This window comes from Myotis davidii, unplaced genomic scaffold (assembly GCF_000327345.1).
Source record: "Myotis davidii unplaced genomic scaffold, ASM32734v1 scaffold93, whole genome shotgun sequence".
NCBI classification, from domain to species: Eukaryota; Metazoa; Chordata; class Mammalia; order Chiroptera; family Vespertilionidae; genus Myotis; species Myotis davidii.
The window spans coordinates 10,473,617-10,483,605 of NW_006292095.1; the positions used below are offsets into that span (position 1 = coordinate 10,473,617).

Below are 9,989 nucleotides of genomic sequence, written 5' to 3' on the forward strand. Positions count from 1 at the left end.
GGTGTGGTGAGAATGCAGGGTGTCCGCTGAGCTCACTCTCACTCCCTCTGCTACCCTCCCCCAGGGATGCCAGGGCTCATGCGCCAGGGAAGCCCCTGTGCTCAGGTACTAGGTGCCCTCGAGGGAAACCCCCCCCCACCCCCATACCCGTGCGTCCTCCTCCTGGTGACGCAGGAGCAGTCTGTGAGGCCAGCCGGGAGAGAGTACACTGCCCACCAGGGGGCAGCGCGGAACATGGCGGGCGTCGGCGATGCGGGATGCAGCACCTGGGCTGGGGGCTGGGGGGCAGGGGTGAAGGGGACAGAGGTGTGGTGAGAATGCAGGGTGTCCACTGAGTTTGCTGTCACTCCCCCTGCTACCCTCCCCCTGGATGCCAGGGCTTGTAATTTAATAATGTTACTAACATGTCATTTCTGCCCTTCAAGTCTCATGGGAGCCTTGTGAAGGGAAAAAGCACTGAACTCAGAGTCAGGAGTCAGTGGCAGTCTGTGAGGCCAGCCGGGAGAGAGTACACTGCCTACCTGGCTTCCGTGCAGTGCCGCTGGGCGGTCCATAAGCCCATGCTGCATCCCAGCCTGCTGTGTCGGCAGCACTCACCACATCTCCACATGGGCACTTGGGCACTGTGACTCAGGTAGAGGGGAGTGCGCAGGGGCCCGAGGCCCCAGGCGCTGCCCAGGGCCCAGAGGTCAGCTGGGACCTGCCATTCCACACCAGCCACTTACGCTTTGATCGCCGCCAGGCCTAGGAACCACACCCATGCACAAATTTTGTGCACTGGGCCTCTATTACAGCGGTCGCCAACCTTTCGGACCTCATGGATCAGCAATGATCCATGGACCATCAGCTGGCAACCACTGCTCTAGTATAAATATATGCTCCCATATGTAAAATGCATTAAGCTATGCTTATTTTTCTAATTAGCTTTAAAATATATATATCATTGATTGGCTGCCTCCTGCACGCCCCCTACTGGGAATCCTGCCCCCAACCCAGGCATGTCCCTTTGACCAGAATTGAACCTGGGACTCTTCAGTCTGCAGGCCAACTCTCTATCCACTGAGCCAAACCAGCTAGGGCCCTAGTTAACTTTTCCAACCATATAAAATATGGTATAGTATTCACAACATATGCAAAACAAACTTTGAATGGAAAAATACTTCTTAAAACATACTGTGTCTGCTTCTGCTAGCATTGGTAGCTTACAAAAAAAAATATGTGGTGGGGGGAAAAATTCATACATCTTAACAAAAAAAAGGTTGAAGAAAATATGAAGAGGGGTGGTATATGGAAACATGAATAAATAGCATTATGCAGCTATATAGTTTTTTTTAAATACGAGCTTATTCAAGTCTTAAAATTAATCAGCATAAAAATGTTGTTCTTTATTTTTCAGGTATACTTCTATGAATACAGTGAATTTTCAGAACCAGTAGATAAACCTAGGCAGTGTCTTCCATATGCAATAGTCACAGTAAAATTTATTGGTCAAAAAGTAGGTAATGGACACCTTATGACATCTTTGAGATTCCTTTCAACAGGATTTCCTAAGAGAGCTGGTAAGATACATATATTATTCTGCTTCAGTAGTTAGTATTTGTGCTGGTCTTACAACTTTTGGATATTATATTTTAATACATTATGAATCTCTAAGCAAAATAGTTGTTTTGCTTTATTTTCAATTTCTGTATTGCTGAATTTTTGTGGCTTTTGTTCAGTATATTTGTGTGATTCTTCCATGTTGATGTATATCTGTAGTATTTTCATTCAGATGTGTACATACACACATTATTCCATTTTCTGACTATACATTATTCCTCTGGGGATATTTAGACACTTTCTAGTTCTATTCATATTCCAGACATTGCTATTTTAAACATTCATGTTAAGAGTCTCAGTGCATATATGTGCAAGAGATTTTCTGTAGAGTATATAAAACCACATCAGGAATTTGCAAGGTAATTCAAAGACGATGTCAGTTTTCAAAAGTGGTTGCATCAGGTTACACATTTACATCCTTGCCAATACATATACCTAAAAAAAGTTTGTTTCTGCTAGCCTACTGATTGTGATATGTTATTACTATCACCTCTAAAAGAAACACTGTGCCCTTTAAAAGCTATCATGTCCCTTTCCCTTCATTCCCTCTACCCATAAGCAATCACTAATTTGCTTCTGTCTATATATATATTTGTCTTTCTGGCATTTTATGTAAGTGAAGTTAAATATGTAGCCTTTTGTGACTGGTGATTTTCACTTACCAGTGTTTTTCCAAGTTCTTGCATGTTGTATGTATCAGTACTTCATTCCTTTTTATGCAATAATGTCCCATTGTATAAATATACTACATTACATTTATCCATTCATCAGCTGATAGACTTTTGGGTTATTTCCATTCTTTGACAATTATGAATAATTCTGCTGTGAACGTTCTTGTACAAGTTTTGGTGTAGACCAATGTTTTCATTTATTTTGGGTATATAGCTAAGGAGTGAAATTGCTGGGTCATATGGTACTCTGTATTAACCACTTGAGAAATTGCTATACTCTTTTCCAAATTGGCTGCACCATTTACATTCACACCAGCAGTGTATGAGGGTTAAGGTTTTTCTACTTCCTTGTTAAAACATACTATTATCTGACTTTTTAAAAATATTTTTATTGATTTCAGAGAGGAAGGGAAAGGGAGAGAGAGAAACATCAATGATGAGAGAGAATCATTGATTGGCTGCCTCCTGCACACTCGCTATTGGGGATTGAGCCCACAAACAAGGCATGTGTCCTTGACCAGAATCAAACCCGGGACCCTTCAGTCTGCAGACTGACGCTGGTGTAACTTATCCACTGAGCCAAACTGAGTAGGGCCATTATCTCCTTTTTTAAAATTACAGCCATTCGAAATGGGTCTAAAGTGAAGTTTTCAGGGTTAAATTTTACGCTCTTATTGAATTTATTCCTAAGTATTTTATACTTTTTTATCCTGTTGTAAATAGAATTATTTTCTTAGATTCATTTTTGTATTGTTCATTGTAGGTATATAGAAATACTGTTGATTTTTGTGTGTCCTTCAACCTTGTTTATTTCAATATTCGTTCTAGGAGGTTTTAGTGGTTTATTTATACAAGGTCAGGCCGTCAGCAAATAGAGATGGTTTTACTTCTTTCTTTCCAATTGGATGACTTTTATTTCTTTTTCTTGCCTAATGGATTGCCAGTGTTATGTTTAATAGAAGTTCCTGTCTTGTTCCAGAATTTGGAGGTAACGCTTCCATCTTCCACTGGTATGATGTTAGCTATGAGGCTTTTTTATGCCCTGTATCATGTTGAGCAAGGTCCCTTCTTATTCCTAGTTGTCAAGTGTCTTTATCATAAAAGGGTGTTGGATTTTTTCAGATGCTTTTGCTGGGTCTTATTGAGATGATCATGTTTTTGTTCTTCACCCTGTTGCTGTAGTATATCACAGTAACTGATTTTCAGATATTAAGCAGATCTTGCATTCCTGGGGTAAATCCATTTAGTACTCTAGGTATAGCATTTTACATGTTGCTGGAATCAAATTGCTGTTCATTTGTTGACCTTTGTGTCCGTATTCATAAGAAATATTGATCTGTAGTTTTCTTGTGATGTCTTTGTCTGGTTTTGGTATGAGAGTAATATTGGTCTCATAGAATGATTTAGAAAGTTTTCCTTCCTCTTCCATTTTTTGGTGAAGAGTTTGTGAAGAATTGGCATTACCCCTTGTTAAAACATTTGTTAGACTTTACTAGTGAAGCCATCTGGGCATGGGCTTTTCCTTATGGATAGTTTTTATTATTATTACTAATTCATTGTCTTCACTTATTGTAGGCCTATTCAGAATTTATGTTTCTTCTTTTATCAGTTTTGGTGGTTTTGTCTTTGTAGGAATTTGTCTATTTAATCTAATGTCTTTTTTTTGTCTAATTTATTGGCATACTGTTGTTCATAGTATTTCTTTTAGTACTTTTTATTTCTGTATGGTCAGTAGTAATAGCCTCTCATTTGTATTCTAATTTGAATCTGTTGTCTGTTTTCTCTTGGTCACTGAAGGTTTGTCAATTTTTTTATCTTTTAAAAGAACCAACTTTTGGTTTCATTGATTTTTTTTTTCTTTTGCTGATTTCCTCTCTAATCTGTATTTGTTTTCTTCCATTTGCTTTAGGTTTAGTTTGCTCTTCTTTTTCTGGTGTCTTAAGGTAGAAGGTTAGGGTACTGATTTGAAATCTTCTTTGACTGTGTATTTATAGCTATAAATTTACTATAAGTACTGTTTTAGCTGCATTCCATATGTTTTGGTATGTTGTGTCTTTATTTTCATTTATCAGAAAGTATTTTCTAACATCCCTTTTGATTTCTTATTTAACCCAAATGCTTTTTAGAAGTATGTGGTTTAACTTCTGTGTATACATAAATTTCCCTTTTTTTTCTGTTGATTTCTAATTTCATTCCATTGTGGTTAGAGAATACAGTTTGTATTATTGTATTGTTTTACATTTTTCTGAGGTTTGTTTTGTACCCTAGCAGATGGTCTATTTCGGAGAATGTTCACTTAAGAAGAATGGATATTTTGCTGTTGTTGGATAGTGTCCTGTACATGTCTGTTAGGATTGTTTGGTTTATAGTTTGCTCAGTTTTCTAGGTGATCTTCTGCCTAGTCATTCTGTTCACATTGTCCCTCAGTTATAAGGCTTAAAATTGAGACAATAATTATCTTTCCCCTACCTCTACTCCAGCCCATCCATAGTCTTACAGCTTATCCTATATAATAAAGAACTAATATGCTAATTAGACCAAACAGTAGAACCACCATCAGGACGACCGGCCAGACGAAGCCAGGGCTGCGAGGGCCAGCCGAGACTGTGAGAAGCTGTGAGGGCCAAGCCCCTTGCACAAATTTCGTGCATTGGGCCTCTAGCTACTTTAATAAAGGAAGATATCTGTCAGGATGATAAACTTTGAGGAATACCTGTACTAAGCCCAAATTCAAGGCTGTATGTGTTGGTCATCACCATACTCCTCCCCCTCTAGAGCAGTGGTTGCCAACCTTTTGGATCTCGTGGATCACCAGTGGTCTGCAGACGACCAGTTGGCGACCACTGCTCTGGAGTACTCTAGACTTTTGCCATCCTGTACAGTAGCCCTTAGTTACACGTGGCTATTAAAATTGAAGTTAGTTAAAATTAATTAAGATTTTAATTTCTCAGTTACACCAGGCATAACTGAGACATATTTCAAGTGTTCAGTAACCACATGTGTTTATTGGCTAAAATAATGGATAGCACTGATAAAGAACAGTTCCATCATCACAGAATATACGGTACTAATAACTATTTGGTAGTTTACTTCATTGATTGTAATTTCATTTTGTTAGTTTCTTATATTATTGAAGATGTTGAGTTTGTTCATTTTTCATGTGTTAGTGAGAATTCCAAAAATAATACAATTTAAATGACTTTAAGTTTAAACAACTAGCAATTAAAGCTCTACTGCTTATAAACTGTGATCTTGGGCAAATCACTTTAAATTTCACTTCCTCACCATTAACATAGAAATGCTGTGAAGATTAAATGAATGAATGTGCATAAAGACTTAGAAAAACCATACTTGGCATTAATCACTTTGTAAGTTACTAACATTATGTATATGTTAATATACATTTCGCATACATTAAGAAATTGAGATCATTATTGAGAAATTGAATCTTGTGATTAGGTTTCTTTTCCCATGTTGGTTTGTATTAATCTATCTTATATTTTTTATTTTACTTTTCAATTACACTTTACATTAATATTATTTTAAAACTAGAGGCTTGGTGCACAGATTTGTGCACTGGTGGGGATGTGGCCTGCGGGGATCAGCCCACTGTGGGTGCACCACTCATCCTGGTCAGCCGAGTGGCTGTGAACCCGCCCTCTGAGCAGCTGCTGAATGAGGAAATTAGTCTGACCTGCTATTTCAGGGTAATGTCTTGGGTAAAGGTGTGTTCTGTGTCCTGGAGGAACCTGGCGAAGAGCTTTGCACCCTAAAGCCACTCGGTAAATGTCCTTGATGTGTGATGCCAGGACGGTGACACCATTGGGGATGTTCAGGACAGCTGTGCTCCAGGATCCTCAGCCAACAGGACAGCCTCCCAGGGGGGTCCACAGTCATGTCCCCTCATGCCATCTACCTATGCCAGCTCCCTGTGCTCTTCCTAGAACACACCTTAGAGGGCCTGCATCAGCTGGTGGGGTCAGGCCAGAGTCTGGATTATCTCAGGTTATTTGATATGTGCAGATACTTGTCCTCACCCTGGACCTACTAGCGGCTGCTCCCACTGTGGGGGAAGCTCCTGAATTGAATGTCTGCCTCCTGGTGGTTAGTGCGTGTCATAGCAACTTGTCAACCAGTCATTCTGGTCCTTCTGCCGTTTGGTCACTGGGCTTTTATATATATAGGTAGACTAGAGGCCCCAAATTTGTGCACAGGTAGGATCCCTAGGCCTGGCCAGCAATCGGCCAATCTGTGGGGTGACTGGCAGGGCAATCGGGGGGCCCTGCTGGCACCCACCTTGGCTGGTTTGGGGCCTGCAGGCTGGGGGCAGCTTCTGCATTGAGTGTCTGCCCCCTCATGGTCAGTGCACATCATAGTGACCAGTCCTTCCACCAGTCATTTCACCTTTTGGTCAGTTTGCATATTAGGCTTTTATTATATAGGACAAGAGGCCCAGTGCACAAAAATTTGTGCATTGGGGGGGTCCCTCAGCCCAGCCTGCCCCTTCTCACAGTCCAGGAGCCCTCAGAGGATGTCCTACTGACAGCTTAGGCCCGTTTGGGAAGTGGGCCTATGCAGCAGTCTGGCCTCCCTCTGCAGGAGGCAACCAGGCTGATCAGGGGAAGGTGCTGCCCCCATCACCCCACTTCTGGTGCCACTGGCCTCCCTCTGTAGGAGGCGACCGGGCTGATCAGGGGAAGGCGCTATACCCATCACCATGGCTGCTGGCCCTCGGCCCTCGCTTCTTAGTGCTGGCCCCATCTGCTATTGCAAGTGGTAAAAGTTTATTCTTTTTTATGTCTGAATAATATTTCATTTTATATATGTCCCACAGCTTTTTTATCCACTTATCTATTGATGGGCACTTGGGTTGCTTCCATATCCTGGCTATTGTAAATAACACTGCAATTAACATAGGGGTGCATATATTCTTTTGAATTCATGTTTTAAGTTTCTTCAGATAAATTCCCAGAAGTGGAATTACTGGGTCATAAAGCAGATTCATTTTTAATTTTTTGAGGACCCTTCATACTGTTTTCCATAGTGACTGCAAAAATCTTTATTCCCACCAACAGTACATGAGAGTTCCGTTTTCTCCATATTCTCACTAATACTTACGTATGGATTTATTGATGATAGCTTTTTGATAAGTATGAGGTGATATCTTATTGTGCTTTCAATTTGCATTTCTCTGATGATTAGTGACATTGAACATCCTTTCATACGTCTGTTGGCCATCTATATGTCCTCTTTGGAGAAGTGTCTATTCAGGTTCTCTGCTCATTTTTCAATTGGATTATTTATTGTATTGGTATTGAGTTTTATGAATTCTTGATAAATTTTGGATATTAACCCTTTATCAGATGTATTATTGGTGAATATCTTCTATTCAGTTGCCTTTCTTTTTGTAGTAATCTATCGTAATTTTTGTAATAGCTGCATGACGATTCTTTTTCTAGGGCATTTGTTATAGCTTATGCACATGGTACTTTTACTATTATAGTTATTCATGTGCCATATGATTTAATTACTCTGGTTGATATGTTTCAGCCATCTTGGATTATTTTACTAAACAATTTTTTCCTACTGGGTTCATTCTTTTTACTTTTTAATTTTTATTGAATTTATTGTAGTGACATTGGTTAATAAAATTATATAGGTTTCATGTATATAATTCTATAATATATCATCTGTATATTGTGTTCACCATATTCAAGTCTCTTTCCATCATCATCTATCCCCCTTTTACCATCTTCTGGTAACCATACTGTTGTCTGTGTCTATGAGTTTGTGGTTTGTTTCATATTTGCTTAATCCCTTCATCTTTTCCACCCAGCAATCTGTGTTCATACCTTTGTTGAAATGTTTCATTGTGCATCCTTATAACAATATTTTTGAACTATATACCTTGTTAATTGCTGACCTCCATTTCATTTAGCTCTTTTTCGGGCGATATTTCCCGTTCTTTTATTTAGGGCCTGTTTCTTTGTCTCCCCATTTAGCTGTCTCCTTTGTTTGTATGTATGTATTAGGTAGACCTGCTATGCCTCCCAGTTTTGGTAGGGTGGCCTTATGTAGTATGTGTCATGTGGGACACAGTGGCACAGTCTCCTTGATCCCTTGTTCTTGGTGCTCCAGGATATCCCTTGTTTGGGTTATGTGGGCTTCTGTTGTAATTGAGTCTTGACTGCTATTGGCTTATTCATGCATAGAGTAGACCCGCAGGCTGACTATGAGAATCAACACCAACTACAGTGTATGAGCTGCTGTGCAGGTGCTGACCACAAGAAGCAGAATTTGCTTCAGCAGGGTCTGGTGTCTGCCAGGATCTTCCTTTGGATATGCCACTGGTGAAGGTAATTTGATCTGATGTCTGAAACTGGCCACGTGGGTGTGTTGGTTCTGGGCCTCTTGGGAGTGACTCTAAAGCAGGCCAATGTCAGATGCTTCCTATGGCTGGACCTGGGCAACCTGTTTGGAGTTACAAAGCAATCCACAGTTTGTGGCTACCTCTGCTGCGCCTGTTGCATACATGGGAAGGACCAAGCTGTGCACCAAGGTAAGCTTTTACCAACACCAGGGCCCAGGGACAGGTCAGCAAATGTCACAAGGCACTCCAAGATCCGCCACTGTTCGCCAACTCAGTCACTGAAATAGCCTCTGGTGGTATTCAAGTTGCATGAGGTAGATCTCAGTGAGTCACCAGGTAGGAGCAAGTGGTGTTCACCAGACTGATACAGGTTCAAACTCAGTGCCCGTGTTGGGTCTGAGGCCACTCAGAAAATGTCCCAGGGTGTACTAGTCTAGCTGCCACCCTTCCAGGGGAGACCCTGCAGGCCTTTGTGGTGGGGCGGGGTCTCAGAGTTGTCAGGGTGAGGCCAATAGAGTTTATTAGGCCCAAACAGACCAAAATTTGGCCAATACTAAAAATTCTTGTATTTATATCTTGAGTATTAGAACAAGTATTTCAGAAGAATTAATTGTAAAAATGTATTTGCTGGGTATAGATGATTATACATTACATTTTGATAAATACTGTAGATTTACTTTTCCAGAAATTAGTACCAATTTGTAAACAGTATAAAAGAGTGCTTACATATGCAGATTATTTACTATCATTCAAAATCTTTACCAATCTAAAAAGTTTTTAAATAGGAATCTTGTTTTCTTATTGGGGTTGGACATCTTTTCATGTTTGTTGAATCTTAAATCTTGATTTTTTTTGAGGGGGGTTATGTACTTTACCCACTGTTCTATTGTGTCCTTTTTGTTAATCTTTTGAAGACTTCCATATACTTCATGTATTCTAACATATTTACAATTATGTATTAAGTTTTCTCCTTCAGAATATACTTTTTACCAATTTATTCTTCTGAATTTTATTTATTGTGCATTTTGGCCTTTTAAAATACTTGTATATAGGTATATAGGAATTTACCCTTCCTTTTTACCCTTCTTATAGTTCCCTCTTAAGAATTATATTTCTTTAAGCAATAAAACAAAATTTTTTTTAAAAGTGATGGTACACATACACAATCTAGTATTTACTCAGCAATAAAAAATAAAATTTACGGGGAGGAGGGAAAATGGCGGAGGTATAAATGGACGTGTCCTGTACCTTGTCCTGGAGCAGATAAGGGTGAGCAGCTGAAACGGGTAAAATACAGCCCGAATAGGCAGAGGATTTTCAGCTGAGAGACTGTCTGCAGCTGGGAAAGC

General features: G+C 40.0%; 1 protein-coding gene across 1 annotated transcript in view; it reads left to right on the forward strand.

Moving 5' to 3' along the window:
• TEX15 (testis expressed 15) overlaps positions 1-9,989 on the forward strand; it is a 68,433-nt gene that overhangs the window by 32,763 nt on the left and 25,681 nt on the right. Inside the window, exon 5 of the mRNA XM_015565276.1 lies at positions 1,397-1,559. Within this exon, the coding sequence (XP_015420762.1) occupies positions 1,397-1,559 (163 nt within the window). The remainder of the gene's footprint in view (positions 1-1,396; positions 1,560-9,989) is intronic.